Genomic DNA, 14,404 nt, shown 5'->3' with positions numbered 1-14,404 from the left:
CACTGTGAGATGCCATGGTAGTGCTTTTTACCCTTCAGTAATCTAATCTAATACACAATTTATTAAGTGCACTATACCAAAAAGGTTCAAGGTGATTTACATCCAAATTATGATTTATTTTTAATCTTATCTATTGTTTTGCCTTTTGTCTTTGTTTTGTTCTATTTCTATCATTTAAATTTCTCCAGAATTCTACTGTTCAACGGCTCCCCCTTCTGCTTCTATTCCTTTCTCTCCTCTCTTCTACCTTCCAAAGTATTTAGATCAATGCTGTCTTGTTAAAATGTTTATTTTATTTTTATTTTTCCTCTAACTCTACTTTTCACTTCTCTATTACCCTCCAGGTACTTTAGTTAGATTGTGAGCCTTCGGGACAGTAAGGGAATTTTTCAAGTACCTTTCTTATTTCTAATCTTAATGTATATTTTCTGTAAACCGCTTAGAACCTAACGGATGTAGCGGTATATAAGAAATAAATTACAATTACATTACATTACATCAAGTCATATAAAAAAAGTTTTCAAATTTTTATGAAACCATAAGTAATTGATACCAGTCCTAATGTGAACAGGTAGATTATTCCAAATTATAATAGCAGCGTAAGCAAAAGAAGAGTTGAGCTGTCATTTATACTGTAAGCTTAGTAAAAGGGCTCCTTAATTTGCTAATTGTTATGGTTTGTTGCTTAATCGGTTGGATGTTTTTAATACCCATTTACAGCATTTGCAGAGAAAATACCTTCTGTGTTGTAATCAGCTCATGTTCTTTATACTTCTTCAGATCTTACAGAGATCCTTTACGATGATGAATCTCAGGTTTCCATATACAGTGACGACATATACACTGCGTTTGATGAACTTGATGAGATTATGCCATATACTGGCTCCTCGATGTCCCAGTATAGCCAAGATGATTTGTCTCAAAAGGACTTCTCCTTGATTTCAGGTTTTGCTATTCTTTGTTTTTTTTAAATGCATTGTAAAAATTCTCATCTTGTGGTAAGGTTGTAGATATTTACTAGTTAAAGTGTTTCTTGGCCTAGGAGACATCGTGGCACTTGTACAAAACCAGAGTTCTGGCTTGCTGTATTTATAGGTCTGAATATAATATAATAAAAGGCTAAGCCGCGCATGCGCACTCCCATCGTGTGTTCCGTTTTCCTTGCGCTGTAGGGCACCGTAGATAGGAGTGCGCATGTGCGCGAAACACTCTCTCTCCTCCCCCGAGGCGGATGTCGGACATGGCAGCTATCGGCTGTGCTCCTTGCCTGAAGTCAGATGCAGTCGGGGATCTTAAGAGGAGCCACCGCCGCGTCTTTCAACTGAAAAATATACTTGGCCGCCCGAAGCTCGCTCTCTCTCCCTCCCCCCCGAGGTGGATGTCGGCCGCGGTGGCCGAACCCGGATGGCATTTTAAAATAAAACAGCTAAGTTTTTAAAAGATGGCTTTTCAAACCCCCCCCCCCCCCCAACAACGCCGACGCAATACCTTTTAAAACCCTCCCTCCCCACCTTTGTGGTTAAGGCCTGGCTTCTTCGGGCAGCAGCAGCATTTAAAATTCACTGCTGTTGCCGGCTTCAGGCCTTCCTCTCTGGCGGGTCCTGCCTACTTCATGTTTTCATGAAGTAGACAGGACCCACCAGAGAGGAAGACCTGAAGCCGGCAACAGCAATTAATTATAAATGCTGCTGCTGCTGCTGCCCGATGAAGTTGAAGGAGGAAAGGGAGCAGAAGGGGAGAGAATGGTAGGGCATGGAGTTAAGGAGGAAGGTATGGGGGGGGGAGGAAAATACTGTACAGGAGGCCTACTGCTGGACAGGGGGTGCAGAAAGGAGGTGATGATGGACAGGGGGGAGGTAAAACAAAGGGAGAAGGGTTGCTGCTGGATAAGGTGAGCAGTGATGGTGTGGTGGAGGACACAGGGGAGGTAAAAGGAAGGGAGAATGGACGGGGAGCAGGCAAGGGGTGGTTGTGGACAGCCAAGGAAAAAAACCCTCTCAAAAGACAGAAATACAGAAAGTGGCTAAGGAGAGAGAAAAAGAAATAAAGACAGACACACACACATATATTCTAGCACCCATTAATGTAACGGGCTATAAGAGTAGTTCTATATAATATGCCTAATAAATCAGCACCCCCGGGTTTTTCCTGATTTATGTAAATCTACTCAAGATAGAAGGAAAATGTTTCTTGTACTTTCTCATGAGGATAATTCCTTCGGTATGCAAGTTATGATTAGATTTCCTTGGGTTTTGGCCAGGTACTAGTGACTTGGATTAGCCACTGTGAGAACGGGCTACTGGGTTTGATGGACAATTGGTCTGACCCAATAAGGCTATTAGTTCCACATAACTCGACCCGTTCCCTGCGGTCTGCTACACAAGGGCTGCTTATGGTTCCTTCCTTGAAAATTATAGGAACCAGACGTCATGACATTTTTTCAGTTATGGCCCCCCTTACCTGGAATACTCTTCCTTTATACATCAGAGAAGTTAAAGATCTTAATTTATTTAAAACCAATTTAAAAACTTTTCTTTTTAAAGCTTCTTTTAATCTCTAAAATAACTCTTTTTACCCATTTTATCCCAATCCCAATGTTTTTCCCCTTACTAGACACTCTCTCTCTTTTTATTAGGAAAAAACAGTATTTTGTAACTTTTGCCCTCCTTTGTCCTTCCCCTAAAGTATCCCAGTTCGTCTGTATTGTCAGTCTGTTGTTTACCCCCCTTTTAATGCTGTGTACCATATATTTTAATGTTGTATACCATATATTTTCAATGTTACTCGCTTAGTATGTAATAAGCGATTTATCAAATTTAAATAAACTTGAAACTTATGTTCTTAATTTATCAATCCCCAAAATACATCTTTTTTGAACCATTACAATTTTCTAGATTTCTTCAGAGTAAAAAGACATCCCAATGTGTTGGAGAATCTCAGGATTTATCCCTGAATCCAGCTGAACCAAATGAAAATGTTTAATAGAATTTGAAGTTATGACAGTTATAATGGAAAGTGTTTTATTTAGAAAGGGGAAATTCAGGTATAATTTCCAATATAGTTTTGGGGTTTTTTTTCCCTTATTTACTATCCTCCATTTTTCTTCTCTTGGATCCACTCTCTGTTTAGTTCTATTTGTTTCCCTTAACAGGGTTGTAAATTATTTTTTTTTCAATTGGATTTTAATGTTTCCTGAATATAATCCTGTTGCTATTCAAATGTTTATTTGATGTAATATGAACTAACAATAAAAATAAAGAACAAAAATAGCAGCACCCCCACAAAAGCTTAGGGTCTGGATTCTATAAATGGCACCCTCGGTGGTGGCTGCCTTAAAAACAGCTGCCAGTCACGTGCCAATCATGCAGTAGGGGGGGGGGGTGAGTGAATGGGGAGAATGACAGATTCGTGTGTGGTGACAGGGTGATTGTTGACTTGAGTGAGTGCTGCTTTCCTTGGCGATGGTTTGCTGAGGTGACTTTTTGGGTATAGGAAAATGTGGGGTCTGGGAGAACGGAATCTGTTCTTCTAATGGAGTCGATATCTATTACTCCGATGCCCATGTCATTGAGTTCTCCAGTTTGTAGGTGCATTTTTGTTAGATGGGCGGCTTCAGTGTGGGAGCAACTTGATGCCTTTCATGCTTTCCAATGTTTACATTTTTGATTCCCTTCTCTTATATTGTTGTTTCTGTTCTCCATTGACTCTTTAATAAAAATGATATCACAAAAAAAACAAACAAAAAAAAATCTTGGTTCAGTAGCACAATCGCTCATTAACATAAGAATAGCCTTACTGGGTCAGACCAAAGGTCCATCAAGCCCAGTAGCCCATTCTCACAGTGGCCAATCCAGGTCACTAGTACCTGGCCAAAACCCAAAGAGTAACAACATTCTATGCTACCGATTCAGGGCAAGCAGAGGCTCTTCCATGTCTTAATAACAGACTATGGACTTTTCCTCCAGGAAATTGTCCAAACCTTTCTTAAAACCAGCTAAGCTATCCTATTTTACCACAACCTCTGGCAATGTGTTCCAGAGCTTAATTATTCTCTGAGTGAAAAATATTTCCTCCTATTTGTTTTTAAAAGTATTTCCCTGTAACTTCATCAAGTGTCCCCTAGTCTTTGTAATTTATGACGGAGTGGAAAATCGATCCACTTGTACCCGTTCTACTCCACTCGGGATTTTGTAGACTTCAATCATATCTCCCCTCAGCCGTCTCTTTTCCAAGCAGAAGAGCCCTAACCTTTTTAGTCTTTCCTCATACAAGAGGTGCTCCATCCCCTTTATCATTTTGGTCGCTCTTCTTTATTCTTCCCATGACGGTATTTAAGAACATAAGAATGGTCCATCAAGCCCAGTAGCCCGTTCTCATGGTGGCCAATCCAGGTCACTAGTACCTGGCCAAAACTCAAGGTATAGCAATATTCCAATGCGCTATGGAAGTTAAGGATAGTGAGCAGCTAGATGTATGCACAAATTGTAATGGGAGCCAATTAACTTCACTAATTGCCTGTTAGCACTCAAATATTCATGGTTTTGAGCTTGTTATTCAATTAATTTGCATGCACATCTTGTGAATGTACCCAAATTTGGGCACCATATATAAAATCTGGGGGTATTCCATTTATACACATTCTTACAGAGTAATACTTATATGCTAATTGTTGTGCATGTATGTGTGCAAAGGGGAAGGCAACTTTGAGTGCTTTGATGTACAATTGCCCTTCACATATATTTTTGTAAAATTTGGCACTTGCTGAATATGTTATTAAATAGTGACCTAGTGTCACACAAATGGACCTAAATATCTGTTTTGTTACCTACAAAACATATACAAAGTGTTAAATTTATATTTACAGACTCAGGGCTCGTTTCTATATACAGCACCCAAAAAGTTGACACTGACTAGAAAAGCCCTTAGTGCGATTCTACAAGGTGCACATACCTGTTATAGAATGTACTAATGCTAAGCACCTGTGCATCTCATAACTTTAAGGCACGTCCATTTAGGCCAGCTAAAAGCAGGCCTAAATGCCTATACCTAAATTATGTGCAGATTGGGTGTATTCTCTAACAATGCATATAACTTTTAGGAATGCCCATGCTTTGCCTCTGACCACGCCCCTTTTCAAATTCGCACACTAGAACTGGTGCATACTTTTTATAGAAACATGCTTTCTGAGTTGTACGCAAAACTTTAGTGCCAATTATGAGGTGTTAGTTGCCAATTAGGCCAATTAATCAATTAAGTTGTATGCACAATTTTGGGGGGGGTCAATGTGTTTTTTTCATATTGTCCTCTTAATGACATCCACCCACCCCAATTAAAACAATAATAATTTCAGGAAGTATGATGTTCTTTGAGATTGATTCAACAACTAATTTTTAAGTTAGCCTTTCAGAAAGAGTGAGTGTTGATGTCAATTTGTGTGTTAATGTTTTAATTTTATGGTTGTTGATAGATGTCATAGTCATATTTGCTTAGGGTATTCTTTATTTGCAATTAATGTATTTTATGATTATGTACCAGGACTGACAATTAAGTTCGCAAACTTGTGTTTACTTTGGCAGCACTGTACAAATAACTTGGTACGGTTTTATAACCTTGTCAATGTCTCACAGCGGTGTTCATGTTGACATGTGGCGGTGTCTTGCTGAGTGGTGTTCATTATTGTGTGTTTTTGTGTGCTGTCACAAGATTGTCAGAGCTTGAATTAGAGCAATGAACAAACATTAAATTTCTTGCTAAACTTGGCAAGAGTGGAAGTGAAATCAGGGACATCTTAGTTCAAGTTTATGGAGATAATCCCATGAAGAAAATGGCAGTGTACAAATGGATTAAACATTTTTCTGAGGGGAGAGAAAGTGTCACTGATGAAGAAAGGTCAGGGCGGCCAGTATGAGCAGAACTGATGAAAACATCTCAAACATGTGTCAAATTGTGCATCAAAATTGTTGGCCGACTGTGAGAAGCATAGCAGACCAAGTAAACATCAATGGAGAAACAGGAAAATCTTAACTGAAAATCTTGGTATGAGTAGGTGTATGCAAAAATGGTCCTGAAGGAGCTCACTGATGAACAAAAGCTAAGGAGAGTCAAAGTTTGCCAAGACCTTTGGAAAGGCAAGAATATGTTTTGAGCCATGTTATCACTGGTGTTGAGAAAGAAAGAAAAAACAAATCTCCCAAAATCCCAAGAAAAAGAACTAGATAAGGAGAAGAGACAACCCAAAATATATCTGCACTGCTACCACACAAACAACTTAATAAAGAAATTTGGAGGAATTGAGAGAGCCCTCAGTCACACAGCCTCCCACAGGGAAATCCCCAGAAGTGTTGGCTGTCACTGGCTTACACCCAGAAAGGGTGTTAACTGTGAAACATCCCCGGGCTCTCTCAGTGTGGTCCCAAGCATTGCAAATTTATATGTCTCTTCGTTCGAAGAAAGTTATTTGTATCCATCGGTCTGGCAGCATTACATCAAAGTGTGGCTCAGATTCATCGACAATGTGTTCTGGATTTGGACAGGACCTTCTGAACTGTTACCTTACCTTTTGGAATGGCTAAACTCTTTAGATCCAAATCTGAGATTTACGATGTCACATAGTTTGTGCCAAATATCTTTTGTGGACGTTCTGGTTCAAAAATCTGACCACACTTTAGCTACCACCGTTTATAGGAAACCTGCTAAAGTGAATAATTACTTAAGTTATACTAGCTGCCATCCTACTAAGCTCAAACAATCATTGCCTATAAGCCAGTTCCTACGGATCCGTAGACTTTGTACGGACCTCAACGAATTTCGTGTTCAAGCTCAGAAGATGTACAAACGGTTCAAGGAGCGAGGCTATCCCCATCGGGTTTTCCATAATACCTACAATAAAGCCCTATATGCAAACAGGACCCTTTTGCTCTCTAATGCTCCATCCCAAGAGGATACTGAAACAATCTGTGTCCTATCCTTTTCAGACCATGCTGCCACAGTGGCCCAGAGTATTAGGAAACATTGGCACATTCTCCAACTACATCCTGGATTTCAAGATTTTCCTTGTATCGCATACTCCCGTGCTAAGAACATAGCAGACTATGTAGTCCATTCCAGATATATTTCGGACCGCAGGTATCACAAACGTGATGGGAAACATCTAAAATGCAGTGACACTTGTGATATATGTAAAACAACTATTGAGGGATCAGTGTGGAAGCATCCTGGTACTCATAAAACATATGCCCTCAAATCAGTCACTAATTGTAAGTCAAGGTGGGTCATCTATGTTATCACATGCCCCTGCCACATGTTATATGTGGGACAGACACAAAAAGCCATTAAAACACGTCTTATAGAACATCGTTGCCGGATCAATACCCAATCCATGAGCTCCCCCATTGTACCCCATTGTGTTCAACTAGGCCATTCTTTTCAGGATCTACGCTGGCTAGTGATTGAACAGATCTATGAAGACTACCAAGGGGACAAGCTATCATTGCTACAGCGGAGGGAACAATATTGGATTTTTGAACTACAGTCCTTATTTCCAACTGGACATAATGAATATATTGAATGGCAGCATACTATTTAATTGTCATTATTTTTTTTTTCACCAGTAGGGGTCCTCAGCCCTGTTTTTGTTCTAATGCTTTATCTTCTATTCGGAGTTTGCACGGAGAGGCAAGTTTTCTTCCCCGCAGTTTAGTCATGTGACACGTCAATCTTGTGACGTTTCTTGCGTATGCAGTTTTAAACGGAGGCGTCCATCCTGGGCAAGCGCCATTTTCTCCTTTGCCAATTATCGTAGCCCGAAGTTTTGGGGGTTACAGCACAGCACAGCTGGTTCCTGAAGAAGGGGGTGTTCACCCCCGAAACAGAGTACCGTAGGACGAACTCGTTATCTGCTGGCTGCGTTATCCATAGAGAAGCTAAGTACTTCCAGTTGGCTTGCATAGTTGGATTTGGACGTTTGACCTTTTTTTTGGCCCCCTGGATAAGGGGTAGAGACAACTTCATTTATTATCTGTTGAGTGTGTTTTTGATTGATTTTTGCACTTACAGCACTATTTGTGTGTAGATTTATCACAAAATTTTCACTGAGAGAGCCCGGGGATGTTTCACAGTTAACACCCTTTCTGGGTGTAAGCCAGTGACAACCAACACTTCTGGGGATTTCCCTGTGGGAGGCTGTGTGACTGAGGACTCTCTCAATTCCTCCAAATTTCTTTATTAAGTTGTTTGTGTGGTAGCAGTGCAGATATATTTTGGGTTGTCTCTCCTCCTTATCTAGTTCTTTTTCTTGGGGTTTTGGGAGATTTGTTTTTTCTTACTATTATTCCTCTCCCGTTTTTTTCGGGTTCTATTTATATTCTATATCACTGGTGATGAAACATGGGTGTATCAGTACGACCCTGAAACAAAGCGTCAAAGTGCACAACGGAAGTCAGCCAATTCTCCACGACCAAAAAAGTTCTGCAAGTCCAAATCAGGAGTCAAAACAATGTTGTTAACATTTTTAAAAAATATATATATATATCAGAAGGATTGTTCATTATGAATTTGTACCAACTGGACAAACAATTAACCAAGTTTACTATTTGGAAGTGCTGAAAAGGCTGCATGAAAAAGATGAAAACGACTTGAACTTTTCACCAACTCCATGCATTAGCTCACATGGCACTGTCTGTAAGGGAGTTTTTAGCCAGAAAACAACAAAAACTGTATTGGAACACCCTCCGGAACACCCTCCGTATTCACCTGATCTGGCCCCGAAGATAAAAGAAATATTGAAATGAAGACATTTTGATGACATTCAGGACATCAAGGGTGATACAACGACAGCTCTGATGGGTTGACTAAATGTTAGCGTTGGTGCATAGCTTCCTATAGGGAGTACTTCGAAGATGATCATAATGATTTTCAGCAATGAGGTATATAGCACTTTTTTCTAGGATGAGTTTGCAAACTTAATTTTCACATCTTGTATGCTTTTATTGTATTCTGCCTTGGAAAAGTTAGAATAAAAGTAATCACTAATAATAAAACCCTAAGCGCACATGCGCACTCCTACCTGCATGATCCATGATCCATAGCTCCGTGGCTGGCAGAATGTTAAAGGGGGCAGCGCGTGCGCGTGCGGCGCATGCGCCCATGATAACATAGAGGAAGGTCAAGAATTCCTCGAGGCTAAAGATTGGGGGAGACCGGTCACATCACACTTGCATGCCATGTCTGGGAGGAGGCAGCTAGGCGCGCGCCACAGGCTAAGGGGGAGGCATCATTCTGGCCGTGAGCGAACGGCTGGAGGGGTAGAGGACGAAAGTTTGAGGTGGGCAGGATGGATGAAATGAGGGAAGGAGTGGGCGGGGCTTCGGTACTGTGTCTTAATTGGTGTTCTTGGTTTCCAGACAGATCACTTGATCCTAAGGATGTAGGTAAATTGTAATGGCATAAGTTCTAATACTGGACCCCCCCAAGTAACTAATATATAATCTACTATTTAGTCCACCATTGTTGGAATCAAGAAAGGAAATTAAATTTCAGTAAATTAACACAATAAAGAGACAGAAAGACACACAGACAGTGGCCATGGAGAGAGAGAGAGACAGACAGACAGAAAGGTAGTCAAACAGCAGCCAACGAGAGAGAGAGAAAGAGACAGAAAGACAGACAGCAGCCAAGGAGAGAGAGAGACAGAAAGATAGATAGCAGCCAAGGAGAGAAAGAGAGAGAAAGACACACAGACAGCAGCCAAGTAGAGAGACAGAAAGACAGACAGCAGCCAACGAGAGAGAGAGAGAAAGAGACAGAAAGACATATAGACAGTGGCCAAGGAGAGAGAGAGAAAGAGACAGAAAGACACACAAACAGCGGCCAAGGAGAGAAAGAGACAGAAAGACAGACACACACACAGACAGCGGCCAAGGAGAGAGAGAGAGACATAAAGACAGATAGCAGCCAAGGAGAGAAAGAGAGAGAAAGACACACAGACAGCAGCCAAGGAGAGAAAGAGAGAGAAAGACACACAGACAGCAGCCAAGGAGAGAGAGACAGATAGAAAGACAGAGAGACACAGAAAGTGACAGAGGGAGACAGAAAGACAGACGGACAGCGGCCAAGGAGAGAGAGAGAGAGAGAGAGAGAGACAGAAAGAAAGAAAGACAGACAGCGGCCCAAGGAGAGAGAGAGAGACAGAAAGAAAGAAAGACAGACAGACACATCTATTCTAGCACCCGTTAATGTAACGGGCTTAAAGATTAGTAATATATATATTTGAAATTCTTGTATCTGAAAATAATCTTATTTTATTTATGTTCTAACAGAGATCTCCATGCAGGCAACATCTTTAAAGCTGGGTTCTGATTTTGAAAGTGAATCACTGACCGATGTAAGGCTCTCACTTTTGGATCATCAGAGCTGGGGCATGACCAATCAGAACCCTGATACTAATCAAGAAACAGAATGGGACGGCAGCCAGACTGATAAGATAGGAAGCAGAGAAGGAACTGAAGCTGAATTTCCAAATGCAGATTTCTATGGTAAGAATTTATTAAAAGCATATGTTAATTTGCCTGTTTAGTTTGTGGAATGGGAAGGCATGGAGTCGGAAAATCAGACTGGCAAAGGTGGGTGTGCAACCTTTCTATTCCCACTGTCTACAACTCAGATTAATATGGGTTAGCTGGAAATGGACACACTTTCTCTTCAGTTCTGAGAAAGTGCTTGAGGATTATGTGAAAGGAGCCTGAGGGCAGCAGTGAGTGGGTATTGCTCTTGCCCTTAGGACTGGACTAGACCAAGAAGAATAAAAAAGGTAAACCAAGGGGTGGGTGGGAGAGGGTGGAGGTAGACCTGCTCTGGGGAGTACTGGCTTCAGGGAGAAGGGAGATGCCACCAGAAATCCTTTAGGCTGTGACCTAACTGAGCACTGGCCAATATTCAGACTGGTGTCTTGTTAGCTCTGCAGATAAAGCCTGATAATGCAAGCCAACGTGATAAATGCTCCGCCCATAGGGAGACCCTGAAAACATGGACAAAGTTATTCATGTTGAAGGAGAATTAAAAGATTTAGCCCATCAAATAATAATAATAGTTTATTTTTATATACTGCCGAACCATCAGCTCATGGCAGTTCACAATAATAATGCTCTGGGCATTGGAAATACAAAGTCATAAGGCATTGATTAAGAATAGAGATTACATAATTAATTTGCGAGCCATGGAATTGAGGATGAAGTATTCACGTGGATTTAAAACTGGCTGGCGGATAGGAAACAGAGAGTAGGGGTAAATGGACAATACTCAGACAGGAAAAGCGTCACCAGTGGAGTGCCGCAGGGTTCAGTGCTTGGACCCGTGCTCTTCAACATATTTATAAACGATCTGGAAATTGGTAAGACGAGTGAGGTGATTAAATTTGCGGACAATACAAAGTTATCAAGAGTAGTGAAGATGCAGGAGGACTGTGAAGTTCTGCAATGTGACATAAACACGCTTGAGAAATGGGCCGCGACCTGGCAAATGAGGCTCAACGTGGATAAGTGTAAGTTGATGCATGTCGGTAACAAAAATCTTATACATGAATACAGGATGTCCGGGGTGGTACTTGAAGAGACCCCCCCAAGGAGAGAGACTTGGGAGTACTGGTCGACAAGTCGATGAAGCCATCCGCGCAATGTGTGGCGGCAGCGAAAAGGGCAAACAGAATGCTAGGAATGATTAAGAAGGGGATCACGTACAGATTAGAGAAGGTTATCATGCCACTGTACCGGCCCATGGAGTGCCGCAGGGTTCAGTGCTTGGACCCGTGCTCTTCAACATATTTATAAACGATCTGGAAATTAGTAAGACGAGTGAGGTGATTAAATTTGCGGACAATACAAAGTTATCAAGAGTAGTGAAGATGCAGGAGGACTGTGAAGTTCTGCAATGTGACATAAACACGCTTGAGAAATGGGCCGCGACCTGGCAAATGAGGCTCAACGTGGATAAGTGTAAGTTGATGCATGTCGGTAACAAAAATCTTATACATGAATACAGGATGTCCGGGGTGGTACTTGAAGAGACCCCCCAAGGAGAGAGACTTGGGAGTACTGGTCGACAAGTCGATGAAGCCATCCGCGCAATGTGTGGCGGCAGCGAAAAGGGCAAACAGAATGCTAGGAATGATTAAGAAGGGGATCACGTACAGATTAGAGAAGGTTATCATGCCACTGTACCGGCCCATGGTGCGCCCTCACCTGGAATACTGCGTCCAGCACTGTTCACCGTACATGAAGAAGATACACGGTACTACTTGAAAGGGTCCAGAGAAGAGGGACTAAAATGGTAAAGGGGCTAGAGGAGTTGCCGTACAGCGAGAGATTAGAGAAACTGGGTCTCTTCTCCCTTGAAAAGAGGAGACTAAGAGGGGACATGATAGAAACATTTAAGATAATGAAGGGAATAGACTTAGTAGATAAAGACAGGTTGTTCATCCAGAGGGCATTCTCTAAAGTTAAAAGGTGATAGATTCCGTAGAAACCTAAGGAAGTTCTTCTTCACCCAGAGAGTGGTAGGAATCTGGAACTCTCTTCCAGAGGCTGTTATAGGGGAAAACAGCCTCTAGGGATTCAAGACAAAGTTAGACAAGTTCCTGCTGAACCGGAGTGTACGCAGATAGGGCTGGTCTCAGTCAGGGCACTGGTCTTTGACCTGGGGACCGCTGCAGGAGCGGACTGCTGGGCGCGATGGACCACTGGTCTGACCCAGCAGCGGCAATTCTTATGTTCTTAAGCAAATAAGTTTTCAGCATCATAAAACTATTAAATAGAAATTTTGCAATTCAATTGATGGTACAAATAAACAAATAGGAAGTTAGATGGATTTATAGAATAAAGATTAACATCAATTCTGTATTTCATATTTTTTAAATAGTTAAGTTTTAAGATCTTTCCAAAAATTGATAATAGGTAAGGAAAGGGGAAATAAGGACATTTAAACATGAATTCATTATTCCGGCCTGGAATGCCAAGGTCCTATCCAAAAAATGTTTGTAGCGGCATGCTTTTACTGAGGGAAAAGAAAACCAACCTGGTCTTCGGATGTTTTTATTAATAGTATAGAATCTAAAATGGGAAGAAAGATAAGATGGTGCTAAACCAAGAGAGAGCAGGAGAATAAAGAGGCAAGAGAAAACTACAGAAATCTAAAGCAAACAAACCTCCAACCAGTTTTATAAAGCAAAAATCCATACACAGTTTTATTCATTGGCACTTCGTGATATTCCGCTGATACTCTTATAACAATAATTATATAACTACTACTACTTAACATTTCTATAGTGCTGATAGGTATACACAGCACTGTACAACAACATATTTAAGAGACGGTCCCTGCTCGTAGAGCTTACAATCCAACTCCCCCCACCCCCACCCCCTTTTACTAAGCCACGGTAGAGGTTTTTAGCTTGGGCTGAAGCACTAACTGCTCCAACGCTCATAGAATTCCTATGAGCGTCGAAGCAGTTAGCGCTACAGGTTACAGTAGAAATCTCTTCCGTGGTTTAGTAAAAGAAGGCCTAAATTTACAGACAACAGGAATAAGTAGAGGCATAGGAAGTTTCTTGGGGTGCTTAGGGTGAGGGGTTTATGAGTTAAATGCATTCTCTGGATTTTTACTCTGGATTTGAATAGTTCCAGCCCGCCGTGTTCCCTCTAAGCTGAGCAGGTGTCCTCCAGCTGCATTGCTACCACTAGGGGGTGGAATATTTTCAGTCGCTAAGGACAGGTATGTTCCCTGGAGTCCTGCAGAACTTGCCTGTCCCTCACAATTGAAAAATGTGACAGTAAAACAGCACCCTCTATTGGTGAGACTGTGGGTGGAGGACTCCTGCTCAGCTTAGAGGGAACAGTGACCAGAGCTTGGCATACGAACTCAGGCAGTTTGCTCCAGGCGTAAGGTGCAGCAAAACTAAACTAAACTACTAAACTAAACCTTAAGCTTATATACCGCATCCTCTCCACGGAAGTGGAGCTCGGCATGGTTTACAAGAACTTAAAATATAAGAAGAGAAAGGAAAAGGTTTACCTGAGCTTATATATAGAACTAGTCATTAAGCCTGTTACATTAACGGGTGCAAGAATATGTCTATCTGTCTTTCTTTCTTTCTGTGTCTCTCCCTGCCCCTGTCTCTTTCTTCCTTTCTTCGTCTCTCTCCCTCCCACTGTCTGTCTTTATGTCTGTCTCTCTCCCTGGCCCCCTTTGTCTGTCTGTGTTTCTTTCTTTCTGTCTCTCTCCCTGCCTGCTGTCTTTCTGTGTGTCTGTTTTTCATTCTCGTGCGCTGCCTGCCTATCTTTCTGTCTCTCTCCATGGCCCCCTTTTGTCTCCCCCCCAAAGCAAACCAAGATTGCTCCCTACCCCCTTTCCCTTT

The 14,404-nt window shown here is 41.6% G+C and overlaps 1 protein-coding gene across 3 annotated transcripts in view; it reads left to right on the top strand.

The window, feature by feature from the left end:
- The window catches only part of LOC117363311, a 393,068-nt gene that overhangs the window by 223,166 nt on the left and 155,498 nt on the right, over positions 1 to 14,404 (top strand). For all 3 annotated transcript variants that reach the window (XM_033950808.1, XM_033950807.1, XM_033950806.1), the window contains exons 6-7: positions 781 to 945; positions 10,317 to 10,532. In XM_033950808.1, coding sequence (XP_033806699.1) covers positions 781 to 945; positions 10,317 to 10,532 — 381 coding nt within the window. The remainder of the gene's footprint in view (positions 1 to 780; positions 946 to 10,316; positions 10,533 to 14,404) is intronic.

This window comes from Geotrypetes seraphini, chromosome 7, assembly GCF_902459505.1.
Source record: "Geotrypetes seraphini chromosome 7, aGeoSer1.1, whole genome shotgun sequence".
NCBI lineage: Eukaryota > Metazoa > Chordata > Amphibia > Gymnophiona > Dermophiidae > Geotrypetes > Geotrypetes seraphini.
Note: the sequence above shows the minus strand (reverse complement) of the source record. Positions and strands in the feature narration are given on the sequence as shown.